The sequence below is a fragment of the Fukomys damarensis genome, unplaced genomic scaffold (assembly GCF_012274545.1).
Source record: "Fukomys damarensis isolate Sample0158 unplaced genomic scaffold, DMR_v1.0_HiC HiC_scaffold_38, whole genome shotgun sequence".
Classification (NCBI taxonomy): Eukaryota; Metazoa; Chordata; class Mammalia; order Rodentia; family Bathyergidae; genus Fukomys; species Fukomys damarensis.
The window spans coordinates 44,781,888-44,804,225 of record NW_022900950.1 but is presented as its reverse complement, the minus strand read 5'-3'; the positions used below and the strand labels follow the sequence as shown (position 1 = coordinate 44,804,225).

General features: G+C 40.7%; 1 protein-coding gene and 1 pseudogene across 3 annotated transcripts in view; one reads left to right on the top strand and one right to left on the bottom strand.

Moving 5' to 3' along the window:
- The window catches only part of Atp7b (ATPase copper transporting beta), a 76,969-nt gene that overhangs the window by 27,346 nt on the left and 27,285 nt on the right, over positions 1-22,338 (bottom strand). The window contains exons 1-5 of one of the 3 annotated variants that reach the window (XM_010636617.3): positions 21,378-21,459; positions 10,490-11,720; positions 5,470-5,727; positions 3,247-3,410; positions 851-1,012 (exon numbers count right to left, since the gene is read on the bottom strand). In XM_010636617.3, coding sequence (XP_010634919.1) covers positions 851-1,012; positions 3,247-3,410; positions 5,470-5,727; positions 10,490-11,675 — 1,770 coding nt within the window. In that variant the 5' untranslated portion in view covers positions 11,676-11,720; positions 21,378-21,459. Of the gene's footprint in view, positions 1-850; positions 1,013-3,246; positions 3,411-5,469; positions 5,728-10,489; positions 11,721-21,377; positions 21,460-22,338 lie in introns of those variants that run through there. The other 2 variants (XM_010636616.3, XM_010636618.2) reach the window with 2 other exon arrangements.
- On the top strand, positions 18,765-20,463 carry LOC104870860 (annotated as a pseudogene).

Sequence of the window (22,338 nt, the reverse complement as noted above, 5' to 3'; positions counted from 1 at the left end):
TGAAGGAGCTGTATCTTCTTCCTCTGGCGTTAAGGTATCATTTCCACATGAAAAAGCTCTACTGGGCCACACAGACAATAACCCTCTTTAAATACACATGCACAATGAAGAGAAAATTAAAGATAACGTGGCATCAAGCCTACTGTAAGATGTTTCATTTCCCAAGCAATTTCATAGTCATTCTCATTAAGCTTTATTTATCTTTACCATGAAGTGTTACAAAGTAATCTTGTTTAGTGTTGATTGTTTTAACGCACTCCAGTCCTCACTGGTGTTCACGCTCTTCTCATCTGATATGACACAGATATTAAAAGAGGAAACGGTAGGTGTGTGCACAACCTGGGCAAGGGGGCAGGAGGTAATGCCTGCATGGACATTCTAGCTTATTTTCCACAGCAAAAAAGATTAAACTTTCCTATAGGGCAGGGCCAGCAGAGGGCAAAATGTAGTTATCACTCTGTCCAATGCCAACATTCCCTAAGTCTGTAGATACTTGGTATGGACATAAATGTTTTAGAATTATAATCACACAATGTAACACTATGTACCAGATATCCTGTCAATACTGATGCTTCTCAGGGAGTATCTGAAACTAATAATAATAATAATAATGTCTTTTTCTCCTCATCTCTTTCTTACCTATTCATTAATATGCTCATTCAGATGATCTGATATTTACTTACCTTCATGGATTATTTGAAAATGACCTTATTCCATAATAAAAGTTGGTGGATTTTAGGTGACGTTTTTTACTTTTTCCTTCTGCTTAATTATATGTTATTATTTTCTTCAATGATTATTTGTCACTGTTTTATTAAAAAACAGATATAATTTTTCACAAATAAATTACCTTAATAATTCTGACAATATCCCGTGGACCAATAATTTCTGGATCAAATTTCACATGGGCTTTGCTGGTGGCAAGGGCCACAGAGGCATAGGTGATGCCAGTGGTTCTGGTGAGCCTGGACTCTATGTTGTGAACACAGGAAGCGCAGGTCATCCCTGTGATCTGCAAGACAGGGGAACAAAATGCCACAGGACCAGGACTGACAGGCGCCTTTCAAAAGCACCTGGGGGGAGTCAGGCATGGTGGCATACACCTGTAATCCCAGCACTCGGGAGGCTGAGACAGGAGGACTGCTGAGAGTTCAAGGCCAGCCTGAACTACATGTAGTCACTAAGCCAACACATGATGCAAAACCACAAGGTAATGTACATTGGGATGATGTGACTGGAACTGCACTTGGAAAGTCGCATTAGTGATCTCAGAAAGAATAGTAAGAGGAGGTGCCGGGGTTTAGCTCCGTGGCTCTGCTGCCTGCTTCACAAGTGCAAGGTCCCGAATTCAATCCCTGGGACCAAAACAACAACAACAACAAAAAAAAAACAAAACAAAGAACAGTAAGAGACACGATAGACCATCTGGAATTAGGGAAGGAGAGGGAGCTTGTCAGTAATTGGAATACATTAACCTTAGCAAGAGGCCTAAGAACAATATGGAAAAGAGAGGACTATCAGGCAAGTAGGAACTAATCTACTGGCTGGTGGCTGCAATAATAGAATCTTATCAAGTTCACAAATATTTCAATGGTTCTCCTAAGCTCTCCTTCTATTTTTGCAGTAATGATAAAAATTATGAAACACATGCAACAAGTCAAGTCCTGTCCTAGTACTGTACCACTCTCCCTACTCTATGAGGCAGGACTCAAAAACACACGGCTAACAGGTGTAGTAACTTGTTTCAAATCACACAGCCAGTGAGGGCCACAGCAGGAGCCTGTACCCAGATAGCTGGCTCCAGAGTGTGCTCCGTGCCACTGCTGCCAGCATCATGAGGTCATCACAGTCTATCACGGATTGGCAAATGTCCCTGCAGCAACAGGGCCAGAATTCACAACCAGCCAAAGCCTGCAGCACTCCTGCCACACCATGTGCTACATCCTGACATGAGAGAAAAAGACCTTTGAAGTGTGATGTGCCATTCTTGGGATATGGACTAGACAAATCACACAGCTCATTTTTCTGGTATGAGTGGTCAGTACTTCCTAGAATACTAATTATCACAGATGTTCATATAAGATGTCCAGGGTCATGAGATGCCAGTATAACTCTTGATCCATCATAGTTTTTAAAACCATTTTCCAATAACACTCTTGATTTAGATTTTCCACATAGTAGCCTGAGTGGGATGGGATGACCGTTATGTGGACTTGGAGGCTGGCAGCAGACCCTCCTCCTCACAGGCCTGATGTGAACTGTAGCCCAGTGAGGATTAACTCTGCCTCTCGACACGCAGGCCCCACTGAGCCAAGGGTTTGCTCCATAGAGACTGCTCTTATCAGGAGCTCAATGTGCAACATGTGTCCTTGACACTTTCTTTAAACATTTACTTAGCTCCAGTGGCAGTGGATAAACATTTAAGCAAGTAAAACAGCACTACTCAGCTCCTGTATAGTTTCTCTTGTTTCCGTTTTCATAAAAAGAGCTTTATATAGCAGTATTTTTGAAGCGAACATTTTGTCAATACCAGAATTACCTGTTGTTTTCAATGATTTATCAACATGCAGCTGTGCCAGGGGACACACACAAGGACTCCCAATGCAAACACTGTGGGAGCAATCACCACCCAAGGCATTCCCCTTGGACCTAGTGTTGTGGGATACTTTGGTCCTTAATTATCTTTTAGAACTCCATGTGCCTACAAGAAGCCCTGCGCATCTTTGTGTGTTGTTTTTGCAGGGCTGAACATTGAACCCAGAGCCTTGCACCCACTAGGCAAGTGCTCTACCACTAAGCTGCACCCCAACCCTCTATCTTTGAATGTTACCCACTACCCCCAGAGACTTATCTCCTCTGCCTAGAGATAAATGCATTCAGTTGAGCTTCCCTTCACACTTGAAAGACTGTGTGCACATTCAACCTTCCCTAACCTGCTATCCCAGGGCAGCCATTACCCGTATCACTTCTCCCTCTCATACGCCTGCACCTCACCACCTCTTCCTCCTTATACCCTGAGCATCCTTGCTGAGATCGCCTCCTCTTTTCTATAGAACAGACTTTCCTTTACAAAATGAACAGGTCACTGTTATTGGCTAGGGTAGGAGAGACACACACAATAACCTACTGACAAACAGGGTATGTCCAAGATGGAAGACACTTACTGGTCACAAGAGTGACTGCTGTCAGAAACTCATCTGCAAACCATATGAAGCCTGCACCCCGTAAGGCTGCCACTGTACTTACAACCAGTTCAATATCGCCATCTGAGCCCACATTGTCCTCCATGATTGCTGCCTCAAAGCCCAGGTTCTGGATAAGCTGAGCGATCTTAGGTGGCTGGATGACCTCTGGATTATACTTGACTTCTGCCTTTCCTGACATCAAGGCAACAAGGATGGAGAGAATACCTGGAAACAACAGGTTACAGTCAGGACACTCTGGGCAAGGTATCTGCAATGACACAGTCAACACAGTCTAACAAAGAAAAATGTATCCCCTAAAGCCTCTAAAGCAGTGTTTCTCCAACTTGGTAGCATACGATGACCATTTGGAGAGCTCTGGCAACCTCAGCGCCTGGCCCCTAGCCCAGACCAAGCAGTCAGAATCTCTTAGGGTGGATGTGTTGCTCTTTTATAAAAGCTCTCTAGTTGATTCTAATGTATGGTCAAGTTTGAGTACCACTATTTTTTTTTTGTACCAGGGATTGAACTCGGGTCCTTGTGCTTGCAAGGCAGGCCACCGAACTGCTGAGCTAAATCCCTGGCGAGTACCACTATTTTTTAAAAAATATCCTTGTCAAACAATAATGGGTACATGAGTCATCTGAGGACCTTGTTAAAACAGAGATTCTAACTCAGTGAGTCTGAAATTCCATATGTCTACTCAGCTCCCAGCAATGCAGATACAGGTGGCCCATGGACCACACTGAGAGGCTTTCAAAGACTGCATGGTCACATGCACATCAAAGCAAAGGAGGTAGTCTGCAGCTACCAACTAATGTTGAAAAAAAGATACGCTTTGTTTCTCTAGTCAGTGTCACACAAGGAAAAAACTTTCAAAACTGGTCTTACTACTTTTCAGTTTCTAGTGACTTTCAGCAATGAAAAAGAAATCCCAGACTATCTTGCTAACACTAGCATGTTAGTTTACAGGGAGATGGGGAAAGGACGACATTCAAGTAAATGAAAGCAATGATGTGCTTTACAAAGTGTAAGGGATGAGGGCCGGGGATTTAGCTCAGCAGTTCTGCCGCCTGTCTCACAAGCGCAAGGACCCAAGTTTGATCCCTGGTACAAAAAAAAAAAAACAAACAAAACAAACAAACAACAACAACAAAAAGAGTGTGAGGGATGAAAATGAGGGATTCAGATAGGTAAAGAAAAGCATTATAAAAGTATAAGTTAATCTTATGAACAGACAGCCCATGGATAACAAAGGAACTCCTGTAGCACCTCAATTTAAGAAGTCATTCTAGAATCCAGGTAGTCTTAAGGCATACTAAGAGAGGTTGGATAAACAGGTCTTCTTTATTTAGAGTGGATGCTGAGGGACAGGGAGTCAGAGCACAAAAACACATGGAGCCACTGGGGTGCTAAGAGAAGGAAATGATCTCTGCTACATTAGGTAAAGTCATGGTTAAACTACTTCCAAACCAAAAAAGGAGGACAGGCCAGGTAAACTTGTAATCCCAGCTACTTGGGGTTAGGCAGGAGGATCACAAGTTCAAGATCTGCCCCAGGGAGCTTAGCAATACCTTGTCTCAAAATAAAATTTTAAAAAGGGCTGAGGATATAGATTAGTGGGAGTGCTTGCCTGGCATGTTGTGAGGCCCTGGGTTCAATCCTCAGTACTAAAAAAAAGGGTAGGATTTTCTTGTATGCTTTCAGATTTAAGAGACAGTATTGGAGGCTGGGAGGTAGCTCAGTGGTAGATCACTTGCCTAACGTGTGCTAGGCCTGAATTTAATCCCCAGTACCACACACACACACAAAAAAAGAGGAAAAGTGAGAGTGAAAGACAAAGAGAAAGAATTGGAAATGTAATTTGAAGGACAAAACTTTGCCATTTCCACAAAACTGGTTACAGGAACAACAGGACAGAATATGTCAAATTGGAACTTCTACACAAAATGCATATTATTTATTCATTTTATAGAAAGGAGTTGACGGGACTGAATAATACTGTGAAAAGCTAATAAGTCAAGCCATAAATTATAACATGACCTTTAAATTGGATTTTCCATGGCTAACTTACACAGAGACATACTTTCTCTCAAACTAAATACTCCTTAGAGAGAACAATGTCAATTGCACAAAAACATTAGACAAATGTCTATATTGTTCTATCATGAACTTGCTACCAGATTTGCCATGGCTACTGATGAATGCAGTCAAGGGTGGTTCTGAAGGGAGAACACCCAGTCTATACATGGCATTCCCAAATTCAACAGGGATGCAGATCTCTTACCAGCTTCTTTCTGGAGATTTCTTTCTATGTGAGACACACAGGATGCGCAGGTCATGCCTTTGATCTGTAAAAAGCACCTTTGCGGTGCTACTGTTCCAATGGATTGGGGGGTGTCCGATGAGTAGCCAGGGCTGTGGTTTCTAAGGGGCCCCCTGGCTTGTGGAGTCACTTCTTGCACGGACACCGGTGGGTCACCTAGAGTTTGCAGCATGGCATTTCCAGCACTGAGGCTTTCAACATGGCTGGTAGAACAGTTTTCTAGAATAAAATATTAGAAATAATTCAAATTATAAAACCAAACTGTATTTTGTTTTGCAGAGCAACAAGGTCAAGCCTGACAATATTCAGAGTAAAAGTTCCTACAGAGGCAACATGGGAGTTGCTATTTCTATCTCTGTGCCTGTCTCCCCACAATCAGAGACAGAGAGGCACATAATTAGAGGAACACAAAAACAGGTCAATGCTTTAAGGATGATCACTCTGGGTAGGCAAAAGCTCAAAGAACATGATGATGATAGTAATAATAGTAACTCAATGGGCATTCTGCTAAGCACCTTACATGGTCTCCTTTAGTCCTTAAAATGGCCCTATAGGGTAAATGCTATTATCCTCACTATGGATAAAGAAATGAATTCTAAGAAATGAACATGTTTCATGGAGACATGCAGCAAGATTTAAATAGGTCTGTTTAACTCCAGGGTCTGTCTTTGACCACTACCTCATTCTTGGTAGCAGAAGTCTGGCTCTCTTCCCATGAGAATCAGACTTTTATAGAGTTGTTGCCTTTTTTCTTACTGTTTGTGTAAGTTATCTACAAACCCCAGATATGAAAGCCTTTGTCAGTTATATACACTGCAAATACCTCTTCCCAGCCTGTGATTTGTTTTTACCCTTCTAATGGTTTCCTTCAGTAAAAAAAGTCCTTCATGTTAATGAAACAGAATGCTTCAATTCTTTTTTTTTTTTTTAAAGGTAGTACTTTTTGTGCTTTTTTTTTTTTTTTTTTTTTTTTTTTTTTTTTTTTTTTTTTTTTTTTTTTTTTTTTTTTTTTTTTTTTTTTTTTTTTTTTTTTTTTTTTTTTTTTTTTTTTTTTTTTTTTTTTTTTTTTTTTTGGTAGTTCTGGGGATTAAACCTAGGGCCTTCACACTGAACTACATGCCTAGTCTTTAAAAAGAAAAAAAAGTTTATTTTGTGCCTGCTTAGATGTCTACCTCAACATTACAAAAATATTCATAACATTTTCTTCAAGCTCTATTGTTTTAAATAACTTCCACATCCATTTCAATTACTCTTTGTATACAGTACAAATTAAGAGTCAAGGTTAATTTCTTTCTAATTACGATCCAGTTCCACAGACTGAAAAGACCATCTTTTCATTACCGAATTCCAAAGGTACCTTTACCATATAGTAGATCACATAGGCATGGACCTGTTTCTGGGTTTTCCATTGTGTCCACTGATCCTTTTTTTGTCTACCTTTGTGCCAATACCACACTTTTTTTTTTAAAGGTATAATTTACTTAGAATAAGATGCACAAACCCAAAGAATCTCCCTGTGAAACTTGTTCAATTTAGTTGAATTATATGTTCAATTCGTTTCCTACTGCTATTATAACAGGTCACAAAGTTAGCAACTTAAAGACCACATTGTATCATCTTATAATCCAATAGTTTAAATGTCACATGACTTTCCATCAGGCTGAAAATCAAGGTGTCAGCAATGCTGTCCTTTTAGGAGGCACTGGGGGAAAATATGTTTGCCTTTTCCAGCACCTAAAGGCCACCTGCATTCCCAGGTTCATGGTTTCATTACCCCATCTTCAAAATTAACAACCCTCAGTCTCTCTTTAGCTATCGTGCTTCACTAACTCAGCCAGGAAAGGTTCTCCACTTTTAAAGACTGATGGGATTCGACTCGGTTAATTCAGCATCTCTCTGTCTCAAGTTTCACTCACTCCTTTCATCTTATCTAATATGGTATGATGAATGTTTATATATTTAAAATTTATTACAGTAAAAGACACGCTGCTGCTAACCCCATCAGAATACTGCCCCCTTGCTCAGGACACACTTATCCCACGTTCTTGACATTTCTGAGGCAGCTCTGGAAGTCCTTCATGAGTGTCTTTAGTCGTGGCCTCCTCAATATCCTGCACTGATTTGAAACATTTACCTTTCATGGTGATTTTAACTCTGGGGAAGATCCAGATGTCTCATGGTGTCAGATCCAGTGAATAAGTGGTGAGGACATGCCACAATGATTACTGGAAGGCATTTGGCAGCAGCATTCATTGTATTTCCTATCCCTCATAAAGACATGAAGGAGAACTTCTAGAACTGCTCTAAGAAGTGGCAAGAACAGTGCAAGAGTGGTCAAGATGAGGGAGGTTAATGGCAATGTGTCTTTTACGGCAATACTTTTTAAAAATTTAAACATTTACACTGTATTTTTTGAGCAGTCCCTGTGTAAAGTCCCTTTTGCTAGGTAAGGTGATTTATTCACAGGTTCCAGGAATTAAGCTGTAAATACTTGGGGCCCTCATTCTGCCTACTGCATAAATACACACTAGCATTAAGGTCAATATACAGGATATTTTCACTGCTCCAGAAACCCACAGTTTTGATAAACTCAAAGTACGTACCTTTAAAAGCATGTAGAAAAGCTAACTATATCATTTAATGAAGGACTGTCATTTTCTAAAGCTGAAGCTGCAGAAGACAGAAAGACTGGCAGTGACCTATGTAGTAGCCCATGACTTTAAGTTTTTTTTTTTCTGAATGAATCTCACTGCGATGCTTTGCTTATGTGGCTTATACGACATCCCCTCCCTGGAGGAGTGTGGCTGTCAGTCGCAGCCCCTTCCCTGATGCCCTCTCCTCTGAGGTTCATCTCCCCCAACCCCAGTGGCCCAGTTGGCTTCCAGCTCTTTAGCACCTCTGTGATTAGTTCCCTGAAGTAAATCACTCCACAGAGCTGCCCCATGCTTGTCACGGCCCATTTCTCTCCTTTCCTTCCCAAATGCCTATGATATGCTGGGCTCTCGTGAGTCCAAGGAAACACAAGTCACACAGATCGGAACACTACCCCCCAGGAACTCCTAATCAATCCCTAGGGATGTATCAAATATAACTAATATATTTTACCATTTAAGTGGCTATAAATGCTTCTCACCAGCATAATAACGGTTTGTCCTTGATTAAATTTGCCAGCTAAAATACAGGAATGTCCAATTAAATTTTAATTTCAGGTAAACACAAATAAGTTGCTAGTGTATATAAGTATACTTAATTTTTTAGTGTAAGTATATATATTTAATGCTCATATAGTTAAATCCTTATTTCTTTTATTGCCAATAACCTAACTGTACTTTTTGGGGGGGGTTGAGACAGGGTCTTACTATATAGTTGAGACTGACCTGGAACTCACTATGTAGCCCAGGCTGGTCTGGAACTCACAGCGATCCTCCTGCCTCAGCCTCCCCAGTGCTGGGATTAAAGGTGTGCGCAACCACACCCGGCTTCCCAACTGTACTTTTAAAGACTTCAACCTAATAAAAACAGCAGATGGTGACCACAAACTATATTTCTCACCTTCTGAGTAAAGGATTTACTGTTCTATTCTGTTTTTATATTGACTTTTGTTTTTATTCCTTTCACGGAGTGGTCCTTCCTAAAACTTGGTCCAAAGGAAAAAGAATGTGGCCAAGCCACTCATGATTTAGTCCCTTCAGTGGTGGGTGTGGTATGTAAAGGGACCTAGGAAAGTATCACAATACAACAAACTTCAAGGACACAAACTCTTATCTTGGTGGTCTGAGGAGACAGAGTAGGAAACCAACTCCTTAGCCCTGGGTGCTGCCCGGGGCTTGGACCATGGGCACCACAAGCACCTCTTTCTGAGCTGGATGCCTCCAACCTACAGCAGTGACTCCAGCCTCAGGCTCTGCGGCCACCACCTTCTAGTTTATTCTGCAGATTCACAAGACACACAAGGCTGTATTGGGATTCTAAATGGATAAAACATTACCACACATAGAGCTGCCCCTCACCAAATGTGCCTGCAAGTACTTCTGTCTCAGTATTCCCAGCCACTCAGGCGGCTGAGGCAGAGGGTTATGTGAGTCTAAGAGTTTCAGACCAGCCTGGATACTACAGCAAGACCTCATCTCAAAACATTCTCTTCTCTCCTTATCTTTAGCCTGTCTCTGGAACATTTCTACCTTTCCCTTTCTTAGTCCTTCTCTACCCTTCCTTGACTTAAACTACTAGAGGTTTCCTTGCCCTCACCATGGTGCAGGCTAAGCTCCCACCTTCCCCATGTCCTAAAGCAGCTGCTGAGGCCTCCAATTTCCTCAGCTAACCCTGACAGACCCTTTACACCTTCACCTATGTGCACCTCAAATTACCTGCATGAGGCCACCCTCTCCTCCAGCGGCTGTCTGGGAGGTTCTTGCTCCTGTGTGCTCCACCCTCCCCCAGCTTCCTTCCCTTCTGGGATCTCTGCCTTACCTGGGCTCCTATACTAATATCTCCATCTCCAGCCCACAAGGTCCTCTAGCATCTGGGAGGGGTTACGCCAGGCTTGGCCTCTTCCAGAGCCAGCCCCCATCACACAGGGGTTGTGAATCTGCTCTTGCTAGCTCCAACCTCTACCCTCCTGACTTCCTGAGCCCAGAACCAGCCTTCTGTCTTGTTTGGCTCCCTCCAAGTTCCTCTACAGCTTAATAGTAACAGTTCCTTTGGTCGCAGCAATCATTCATAGGGTCAGAATTCTCTTCAGAAAAGAGGCCCAAACTCAAAGAGTTGAGCACTTAAGTGCCAGGTACATGAGAGTCAATTCTTGTAAATTCCATTCCTCTGTCCTGATAATTTTCACAAGTGACGAAAGGTTATAGAATGTTGTTAACTGTGAACATGTGAGGCAGGGAGCAGAGCTCATGTATCCAACCACTCAGGTACTCTGTTGTAAGACACCAAGACATGACCTGGGACATGCTTCGAACATGTATCAAATACATACCAGGAATCAATGACGCCTCAAATCCCATATCTTCTACAGCAGCTCGGAGTTCTTCAGGCCTAATTACAGAGGGATCATAAAGAACTGTTGCAGTTCCTTCAGCCAAAGAGACAGAGATTCTCTGTACCCCTTCTCTCTGGGCGAGCACGCCTTCGATGGACTGCACACAGGACGCACAGGTCATGCCAGTGACACTCAGCACTACAGAGCTGCACGGGTCCTGCACCAGGCTTCTCTCAGGAGAGCCCAGGGAATGATAACTGAGAGATCTGTCCCCTGCTCCACTCCCTCCTGCTCCGTCAGGAAGAGAAACTTTGAAGTTCCCAGGTGGAAGTGCCTCAATGGCTCTCTGTAGGGACACAGGTGTGACACAAGAAGGATCATACTGTACTTGGGCAGTTTTGTTCTCCAAGGATACTTGAATACGTTGAACCCCCGGGAGCTGGCCTATATTTCCTTCAATATTCAAGACACAAGACTGACAGTGCATTCCATCTATTCCCAGTTCCAGGGTGGCCATGCGGCTTCCTTGGTGCCCCAGGGTCTCAGAGTTGTTGAGATTCTGGTTAGCAAAAGCTGATGGTCTCTTTGGGCTAGCACTCTGTAACCGGCCGATATCAATTGGTCCCAGACTTAAGGGAGCCACTTTGTTCTTGATGGCAGCTTCAAACCCCATGTCGTTGACATGGTCCCTGAGGTCTTCGGGTTGAATAAGGTAAGGCTGGTAAGTGATAACTGCCTCTTGGTTGCTGAGTGAAACTTTGATTCTCACTACTCCATGTAGTTTCCGCATCTTGCCTTCAATGGAGCTGGCACAAGACTGGCAGGTCATGCCTTCCACCCGCAGCTTGACTATTGCCTCTTGGGCTGGTAAAGACCTGGAAGGCCAGGAGGAAGCTCTTCCCTCTGCCATGGTGGCCTCAAAGCCCATGTCCCCAATTTGGTGGCAAACTTGTTGCAGGCTAATGACTGATGGCAAATATTTCACAGTTGCATTGCCTTGTTCTAAGGAAACTTTAATGCTCACGATGCCCTTCAAACTAGAAAGCCTGCCCTCGATGGACTTGACACAAGACTGGCAAGTCATGCCCAAAATGCCAATGGTGCTGGTTATCATCGGAGAAGAGCACATGTTGTCCGCACCCCCTTCATAGCCGACATTGTCAAAGGCAAAACTCTGCTTCATTGCTCGTTTCCAAGAGTGAGCAGGCAAAGAAAGCTTAGATAAGATCTAAAAAAGAAGGAAAGAAAGAAATAACATTTTTTTACCCTTAAACTAGGTATTTTCGACAACATATCCTCACATGCCTGCCACTAAGAACATGGAAAACACCACCACTGGTGTCGAAATAACCTGAGAGTGCAAGAACATTAAAATACTGTATAGAACGAGAAAATTAAAAACCTCATTTAAAAAATGCATAGGCCATGGGGGGTTCCTCTTGGCTCTGACATTCTGCGATTCTGAAACTAGAAGTCTGACTACCTTAGTGAAATGTGTTTCTCTCCAGTAGATAGGAGAGGTTTTTGAAGGACAAAAGGAGAACACACACAGTGTGGCTTTATGCACTGAACATAGCAGGGCCAGCTTAAGACAGAGGCAGACAATGATGCACAGTGCACCAGAAAGACGCCATGCCACTACCGTTACCTGCTTCAGACACACAGGAACAGGGCTTTATATAAACCACATGATACAAAAGCATGTTTCTTTCTATTCTTTTATCATCAGATAAATCTCAGTTACGTGGATTGATCTTATCCATATTCTTGCACATAAAATGATCTTTCCAACTCTGGCTTTTGAGCAGCTTAACAAGAAAAAAAGTTTAAATAACTTTTAAAATGGAAACTATAAATACTCATTTATAGCTCTACCAGGAAAACCCTAAGCAAGGTTGGGATTATTAATTATAGAGTTATTTTTTAAAATATTCAGTATAACATTTCTTATCACAGCAGAGAAAAAAGGAGCAATTAAATAATCTATGGGCATAGTGAGACCCTGTCTCAAAAAAACAAAAAAAAAATTTTTTTTTCCAGGTCACTCTCAACTACATAGTGAGACCCTGTCTCAAATAATCAATAAATAAATACATAAACAAACAAATCAAAAATAAATAAATAAATAATCTATGGGGCAGCAATTCAAATGAGTTTCTTGAATTCAATAAATATACTGAGATTTCTAACATACACACAGTAAAGATAACATGGACATAATATTAATGTGGAATGATTAATATTAACAACTTACTGGCCACCTCAGAAACATATTTGGAAAAATAAAAATTTGGAACCTATACATCAAGATATTTTGAACAGAACAAAAGTAAAAATATAAAAAAATGAAATAATAAGAATACTAGAACAGGGCCAGGGATTTAGCTCAGTGGTTCCGCTGCCTGCCTTGCAAGTGCAAGGACTCAAGTTCGATCCCAGGTACCAAAAAAAAGAATACTAGAAGAAAACATAGGAGAATGTCTACACTAATCTCTGAGTGAGAAAGACCCAAAATGACAAACAAAACAAAAATAAGATATCTGAAAGTTATAAAATAGAAGACTGATATAATTGATAAAGATAAATAAGCTAATGGGAGATTTTCTTCAGATAGCATACATTAAGTGCTAGTACATATTGTTATTATGGCACTTTCTTGCAGACCCTAGGAGCCACCAGCTGTCAGATCTCCACCTAGTCATATGAAGAAGGCTAACAGAAAAAGGAAGAAGGTTCATCAAAAAAGAAGTGCCATGGGGGCCAGGGATTTAGCTCAGTGGTTCTGCTCCCTGCTTCGCAAGTGCTAAGCCCCAAGTTTGATCCCCGGCACCAAACAAACAAACAAACGAAGTGCCTGATGGGAGTGGAGCCCTTCTAGAGGACAATGTTATACCTTGGAAAATAACAATTCACAGTTGAACCCAGCTTCTACTTCTAAGAATTTTACCAATAAATGTACATATGTGAGCATGAAGAAGTATAGAGCACAGACATTAAATGCCACAAAAGATTGGAAACAACAAATTTCTATCAGTAAATCTAGTTAATTAACTTATTGTACAATGGAATACTACCCAGATCTTAAACTGAATAAGACAGCACTGTACATTCTGAAATAGACTGCTATCTAATACACTGTTCAGTGAAAAAAGCAAGGCACAGAATATACAGTATATAGTATATATTTCAGTTATCTGTTTCTATGTGACTAATTGAGTTTAGTGGCTTTTAAGGACTGCTCAGTTTTTCAATTTGGACAAGGCTTAGCAGGGAAAGATCATCTCTGCTCCACATGGCATTATCTAGGGCAGCCCGTAAAGACAGGAGGGTCCACCTTGCAGAAGATAGATCCTTTACCACATGGCTGTCAAACTGATGCTAGCTCCCAGAGGGAGGCTGAGTGGAGGCTGTACGTAGTACCTCTTTCTTCTTCCATGTAGCTTTTCCGTACAACTAGATGGAGATCTCAGGTTCTGCAAGGGACTGCCACAACAACAAGCATTTCCAGAGAACAAGGCTCAACAGGCCAGCAGTTCTCCAAAGTCCCACTGGTCAGAGGCAGGCCCATGGTCAAGTGGTCAGTTTGGAAAACAATTACACAAGGCATGAACACAATGAGGCACAGATTGTTGAGAGGGCCACCAGAAGGGATCCATCACAGTATGTTCCTGCGTGAAATGAGAGACTGTCGCGTAAGTGGATCATCTCAGAGACAGTGTATAAGAAGCCAGTACCAAACTTGGGAAGGAATGGGAAACTGAAGGGGTCAGGTGGCTGGCATATAAGGAAAAATAATCATTTTCATGGTACAATTTTGTGTACAATACACATGCTTTATCAATTTTTTAAAAATAATTTTAAAATCAAAATAAAATACAAGTTTGTAACAGCACAAAGGAGATGAAAACAGCAACTTGACTGTAGTTGGTATTAACTAAATACTGATTTAATTGAAAAGGGACCAAGGATGAACAAATAATTCAGAACATTTAAGTACATTCATTTTCACATACTATCTTAGTAAGTAGAAATTGCCTTCTTATACTAAGACATAACTGTCAACCATCTAGTCTGTTGAACTTAGCATGTCTTGGTCCTAGCTCTAGCTATAACTTACCAAAACCAAGCCACAATTTTGGTTTTTTTTGTTTGTTTGTTTTGGTTTTTTTGTTTTGTTTTGTTTTTTGAGACAGGGTCTCACTATGTAGTTGAGACTGACCTGGAACTCACTATGTAGCCCAGGCTGGTCTCGAACTTACAGTGATCCTCCTGCCTCAGCCTCCCGAGTGCTGGGATTACAAGCGTGCGCCACCACACCCGGCTAGTTTTTTTGTTTTTTTTTTATTGAGTTTATTGGTACAATCTAGCTATACAATACAGTTACATTCATCATTGGGATTCTGTACCTTTACATAATAGGTCTTGATTCTCATTTTTTCCCCTTGTCCCTGCCCTCCCTTCATCCCCTCCCTCCCCTCCCCATTTACAAACACTTTATTTCCATTTTTTCAATTTCTCATATTTTTTTCCTCTCCTTTATTACCTTTCCCCCACCCTTCCCACTTTCCCTGCACTTTTAGCCCTTTACTTCCTATTTCACATTATTAATTATCTCATTAGGATCCTGTGTACTATTGTAGTTTTTCACACCAGAGAAACTATTCAGTATTTCAGTTAAAGAAATCTCTGTATGAACATTAAAAATAGGGAACCCTAAAATAAAACTAAAAAGAAAAGTAAAAGAGAAAAGGCAATGATGTAACATTAAAATAATCCTTAATTCTGGAGATGAAAATGGTCCCCAAACATATTTAAATTGCTTCTTGCTCTTATAGTCTTACTTATTCTTTTTTTCATTAGAGAATACTTTATTAGTTTCTGTAATCACACCCATGTAGATATGACCTTACATATTTAGTATGATGTGTTACCCTTGTACACATGAAAAAAAATAAAAATAAAAATAAATTAACATTTCTAGACCAATATGGCTGTCCATTTCTGTACAATGCCAACTCAACACAGTAAATTGGGATGACTTTTTCCAAAATTGGCAGCACCATTAAAGTTTCCCAAAATTCAATTTATACATATGTATATATATATATTTATATTTATATAAAAAGACTAATAATAGTATGTTATACATCGATAGCAGCAACAGCTTTTCCAGGTTCTGCAGTCATCTGAACAAAATTATAGACATTCAGTACATTCCATTAAAAACAAAACAAAACAAAAAAACAAAGAAAAGAATAATATGCAGAAAACAGCAAAGTTCTGTTGCTGCTATGGTGCCTGAGACCATTTTTATTTTATTAGCATCTTAATCATTATCTGGAAAGAGAACATTCTAGAATAATATCATTAAATGTAGCTCTGATAAAGCACAGTCCCTACTATGTATCATAAAGCAGGTACTAGATATTTTACATTCATAGAGGTATAATACAGTACCGTCCTACATTGATAACACTAGAATCAGTTTTGGTATGAAATTTACTTTGTCTGCAAATAAGATTGTTACCCCTGTTTTTTCCTGGGCTCCTGTCACATGGAGAATTGTTTTCTATCTTTTCACTTTCAGTCTATGGGCTTCTTTTTGCACTAGGTTTGTTTCTTGTATACAACATATTATTGGATTTTGCTTCTTATTCCATTTTGCCAGTCTGCTTATCTTGATTGGTGAGTTGAGGCCATTGACATTGCTGGTTACAACTGATACGTACTGACTTATTATTGACATGTTATTGGCATTTTGTTGACTCTTTTTACTTTTTCACCTTCTCCTTTTAATTTCTTGCCTTGCCTTTTTGATTTGCTCTGTTGGGCCTCATGGTGTTGTTGCCTTCATTGTCTTTTTCTAGGATCTTGTTTAGAATTGCTTGTAGTGCTGGTTTGGTATTCATGTAGTTTCTCAGGTGTTCTTTGTCGTGGAAGTGTCTTATTTCCCCATCCATTTTGAAAGAGAGTTTTGCTGGATACATCAGTCTAGGTTGGAGGTTGTTCTCTTTTAGTACTTGAAATATCTCATTCCAGGCTCTCCTTGCCCCAAGGGTTTGTGTTGAAAAGTCTGCTGTGATTCTGATGGGCTTTCCTTTGTATGTGATTTGTTTCTTTTCTCTTACTGCTTGTAGTATTTTGTTCTTCTGTTGGGTTTCTGGGATCTTGATTATTATATGTCTAGGTGTAGATTTTTTTTGATTGTAGCTAGTTGGGGTCCTATATGCCTCAGTTATCTGAATGTCAAATTCTTCCCCTCTGTTTGGGAAGTTTTCTGTCATTAATTCTGCAAACAGCTTTTTTAAGTCATTTGTATTTTCTCCTGCTACTTCATGTATTCCTATCAGTCTTATGTTATTCTTCTTTGCATCATCTAGGAGTTGTTGGATCGATTTCTCATGATCTCTTACTGTTTTTAAGAGACCTCTCTTTTCATGGTCACTGACTGCAATCTTATCTTCTATATCTGAGAGCCTATCTTCGCATTCTTTTATTCTGTTGCGTACACTTTCAATAGAGTGTTTAATCTCCTGGATATCTGTTTGAATCTGTTTTATGGATTCCATTTCTTTCCTATGTTGGGCGTTTATTTTTTCCATTTCTTTCTTATGCTGGGCCTTCATGTCTTCTATCATGGTCCTGAGCTCATCTATTTTTCTGTCAGTTTCTGCTCTAGAGTCTCGAATCACGACTTCCATTTTGCTCACTATCTCTATGGTTATCTGGGAAATTATTTCTGTTTTGAATTTTTCTAGAGCCTGATTGATCTGTTTTGTTACTTCCTGTGCTTTGAGTTCAGGGTGTCCTGGTGGTTCACTATCGGCCTTTTCATCCTCATTTGCCCTACTGTTTGCCATTGGTGAACTGGAAGTCTGTCCTTGTGTCTTGCTTAAGTGTTTTCTCATTTTAATTTTTGTTGTCGGACTGTCCTTGGTTTAATCTCTGGATTATCACCCAAATCTTCCTGATATAGTTGCGCCCTAGCTTCTGTGTCTCTAATGACCCACAGACATTCTCATCTTCATAACATCAGAGAAAACAGCTCATCAAATCAACCGCAATGCTTTATCCCAACTGATACAATCAGCAACACATTAAGATCAAGCACAACTTGGACACTGACCACCGGTAGTAGTCACTAGTCTATCACCCTTAAATCATTTGAATTAAATTGAAATTAAGAAGCAGTCCAGAACATGTCTGCAGTGAACACAATTTCAATATAGTGTATTTACCATTTAATGGCTCAGACAGAGCGAGGATGCAAGACCCCTGATCTCAGTTAGCCGATGGATGAACCCCATGACGCTGACTGACCTCGCTCGGGCTGCAAGGCCCAGATTGAGTTCCCCAACCTTCTGAATGGTTGAACTCCACAACGTTCTATTACAGGTTTCCCACGCCCTTTCTTTAAAGATGTTCAAAGTTGGGAACTCAGAAAAATACCCTTGATGACCACCTCTGCCTCTGCAGAGTGGGTCCAAAGACTGGCACAGTCAGGAGGACTGAGAGTTGGGGGGGGGAGCTTATGGGGATTCAGGGGCACCCGCGCGGCTACCTTCCCGGTGCTTGAGCGATGGCGGCTGGGTTGGGAGCAGTCGTGGTTCTCCTTCCCGCGGTGGATAGGGGCCCAGGCTGCCTCCCCGCACTTGAGCGATGGCGGCTGGGTTGGGAGCAGGCGTGGCTCTCCCACAATTTTGGTTCTTAATCTATGGAATGTTCATTCTACGTACCTACCAAAAGGATTAGTAAATGTGCTACAAGCTATTCATCTACAAACAATACTCCAGAGGCCCCTCTTTCTAGCCTGGCAGGTTTCTAAGGACAGGAAGATAAAGAAGACAAAGCTTTGCAAATAATGTTTCTTTATAAAACTGAGTATCTGTTGGTAAAGAACAACATCCCAACGATTGTTTGGTTTTGCATAGGTTTTAAGTGTAGACACATGTTGTACCTATACTTTTTATTAAGTTCTCCAATTAAGACAATTTTTGGAGAGGAAAAAAAACCTCCTAATGAGTTTTATATAAAACAAACACATTTTAATTAAGAGCTCATCAAGCAACCATGGGGTTGGACAACGCATCTAGGGAAATCCCGGTGGAAGTCTTCCCCATGCCTCATTCCCACTGGATTCTACACTCCTTAAAATCATCGGGCACCTGTTTAACAGGCCCAACAAAGGTTGGAGAACTTTTGCTAGACTTTGAATTTTAAGTAAATTATTAATAAGGCAGACATCGTAGAGCATGTTAGTTAGGCTGGCAGTGCTGAGAAGTGGGGAGGTCTCCGTTAGTGGACCTGTGGCACACGTGTGGGACCATGACCTTAAAGATTAGCCACAATGCCTGAAAATGGTGATAATGAAAAACTAGCTGCTGTGGAGGCCAAAATCTGTCATCAAACTGAATATTATTTGGAGACTTCAATTTGCCATGGGACAAGTTTTTAAAGGAACAGATCAATTTGGATGAAGGCTGGGTACCCTTGGAAACAATGATAAAATTCAGCAGACTCAACAGCCCGACAACAGACTTTAATGTAATAGTGGAAGCACTGCACAAATCTAAAGCAGAACTCACGGAAATCAGGGAAGATTAAAACTAAACTCAGAAGATCTCCAAACAACCGCCCCCCGAAGTGACTGATGAGTATAAAAATGATGTAAAACCCAGATCTGTTTATATGAAAGGCTTCCCAACGGATGCAACCCTCAATGATAGCAAAGAATGGCTAGAAGATAAAGGTCAAGTGCTAAATATCCAGATGAGAAGAACATTGCACAAAGCATTCAGGGGACCAATATTTGCTGTGTTTAATAGCACTGAATCTGCTAAGACATTTGTAGAAACTCCAGGTCCGAAGAATAAAGACACAGCCTTGCCAATACTTTCTTTTTTTTTTGGTACCAGGGATTGAACTCGGGTCCTTGCATTTTGCAAAGCAGGCTGAGCTAAATCGCCGACCCTTGACAATACTTTTTTCGGAAGGTTATTTTGCAAAGAAAAATGAAGAAAGCAAAATAAAGTGGAAGCCAAATTAAGAGCTAAACAAGAGTAAGAAGAAAAACAGAAGTTAGTGAAGAAAGACTGGATGCTCACTAAAGTTCTCAGGTGACTTAGATGATCAGACCTGTAGAGAAGACTTGCATGTCCTTTTCTCAAGTCATGGTGAAAAAAAATGGATAGACTTTGTCAGAGGATCAAAAGAGGGAGTCATTCTATTTAAAGAAAAAGCCAAGGAAGCACTGGATAAAGCCAAAGATGCAAACAGTGGTAGCCTACAATTAAGGAACAAAGAAGTGATGGGGAAGTACTAGAAGGAGAGGTGGAAAAAGAAGCTTTGAAAAAAATCATAGAAGAGCAACAAGAATCCCTAAACAAATGAAGTCAAAAGGACGTAGATTTAAGGAAAACAAGCTGGGTGTGGTGGTGCACGCCTGTAATCTCAGCACTTGGGAAGCTGAGGCAGGAGGATCTCAGTGAGTTTGAAACCAGCCTGGGCTACATAGTGAGCTCCAGGTCAGTCTCAACTATGTAGTGAGACCCATCTCAAAAAAAAAAAAAAAAAAAAAAAAAAAAAACAAAGCAAAAGGAAATAAAGCTACCCCACCTGGGTCTGCTAAAGGAAAAGTAGCTTCAGAGCAAGAAGACAAAATTTGATAGTGATGAAGAAAGTGATGAAAATGGTACGGCTGGAGGGCAGGGGTTTGGGGAAAAAATGAGAATTAAGACCTGTCATGTAAAGGTACAAGATCCCAGTAATGAATGTAACTGTACTGTATACCTGAAATGTACAAATAAACTCAATAAGATAAAAAGAAAGAAAAAAAAGAAAATGGCGCGGCTGGACCAGTGAAAAGAGCAAGAGAAGAAAGAGACAAAGAAGAGCCTGCATCCAAACAACAGAAAATAGAAAATGGTGCTGGAGACCAGGAGTTTAATAAACAATTTTCTTATTCATCTTAGGTTTCAAGTTGCTTTTCGTGTTTAGAGGCTTTTAAAAAGAAAACCCAATTAGGTCCACTTCAATGTCCACCTGTAAAAAAGAACAATTTTTTTGGTTGTTGTTTTAACTTGTCTTTTGTTGTTGTTATCCACACACATTTTTTTAAAAAATGTATTGTTCTTTTGTGTTCACGTGATTCAAATAGCAAAAGGAAGATTCTTCCACTAAATTGCCTTTGTAATATGAGAATGTATTAGTATAAAATAACAATATATACTATATAAAAAGTAAAATTCAAAAAAATAAGGCAGACGTCTTGATTAGAAGTGACTGGAGACACAAGAGGCCACAGAGGGGATCCGAATATATGCTCACCCATGTTTATAGCACCACAGTTTGCAATAGCTAAAACTTGGAAACAACCTCAATGCCCATCAGCTGGAGACTGGATAAAGACGATGTGGGATTTATTTTTATATAAAATGGAGCACTATTCAGCCATAAAGAATGAGAAACTAGAGACATTTATAGCTAAGTGGATGCACATTGAGGACATACTCAAGTGAAATTAACAGGACACACATGTAAATACCAAATAGTTTGTCTGGTGTGAAAATCTAACAATGTAAATAAGGATCCAAATGTATATTGATATTGTGTAATAGGAAGAAAAGGTCTAAAGGAGTAGGGGAAGTGCAAGGTGTAGGGAAAGGAAACAAGGGAAAAGAAAAAATATGAGAAAATTAAAATATGGAAACAAAGTCTTTGCAAATAGGTAAGGTGGAGGGGGTGAAGGGAGGGCAGGGGATGAGGAAAAAATAAGAACCAAGATGCATTATGTAAAGGTACAAGATTCCAGTGATAAATGTAACTGCATTGTGTACCTAAATTATATCAATAAACTTAATGGGGGAAAAATGATTTTTTTAAATACCTTTCTCAGTACCCCATCACATGGAATTTCCTGAGCGCCAGAACTTTCAGTCTGTGGTGGAGCAGACCAGGGGAGATAGCCTATCATGGCAGGGAGCGCATAGTGGAGCCGGCCTAGCTTGCTGGTGGGAAATCACCATGCCTTCTGAGGTCACAAAAGACTTGTGCTGACTGCTGTGTAGTATGAGAGGAGCGGAAAAACCAGTGAAACAGCCTCCAAGGTTTACCCAAGGCTACAAACCAATTTAAGTGACACAACTGGGATTTAAATCCAGCTCAAAAAGTCCAGCAGACTCTGTATTTGTTAAAAACAACTTTTATCTATGTTAATTAAAGGAAGAGACTATAATGCAGAAAACTTCACGTGAAATAGTCACATGCCTCTGGCCAGTTACAAACATGGTTAACATGCCGGCAAGTGGAGTTGTCTGAGCTTGTTCCCTGACTTCACCCCTTAGTATCTGTCACCTCAGAAAAATGACAGCAGGAGATCAGCACTTGCTCTGCTTTCCTCAGTACTCCAAACTACAAATACACTTAGGAAACCGCATTTACCCAAGAAGGCAGGACACAAGCAGTGGAAAAATGGTCCCCGGACTACATACAACATCCTAAATATGTGTATGAGGCACATCCTTGTTCAGCCTTAACCTCAGAATCTCTGGATATCACAGATTCAGGGGTAGGGAGGGTAAGGAAGGCTACTTTACTCAAGAAAGGATCCCACCCAGAAATGGGAGTGCGTAGCTCAGTGGTAATACACGTGCACGCACACATATATGCAGAAGGAAGGAAGGAAGGAGGGCAGGCAAGCAGGCAGGAGAAGGCTGGCTCTTACCCAAGCCACCACAGGCATACAAACGGATCGGTGTCAGTCTAAAGCCTCCACTGAAAAAGAATCCACGTATACAAACATACAGGTGCATACACTTATGTATTAACATATAAAACTGAGCTTCTCT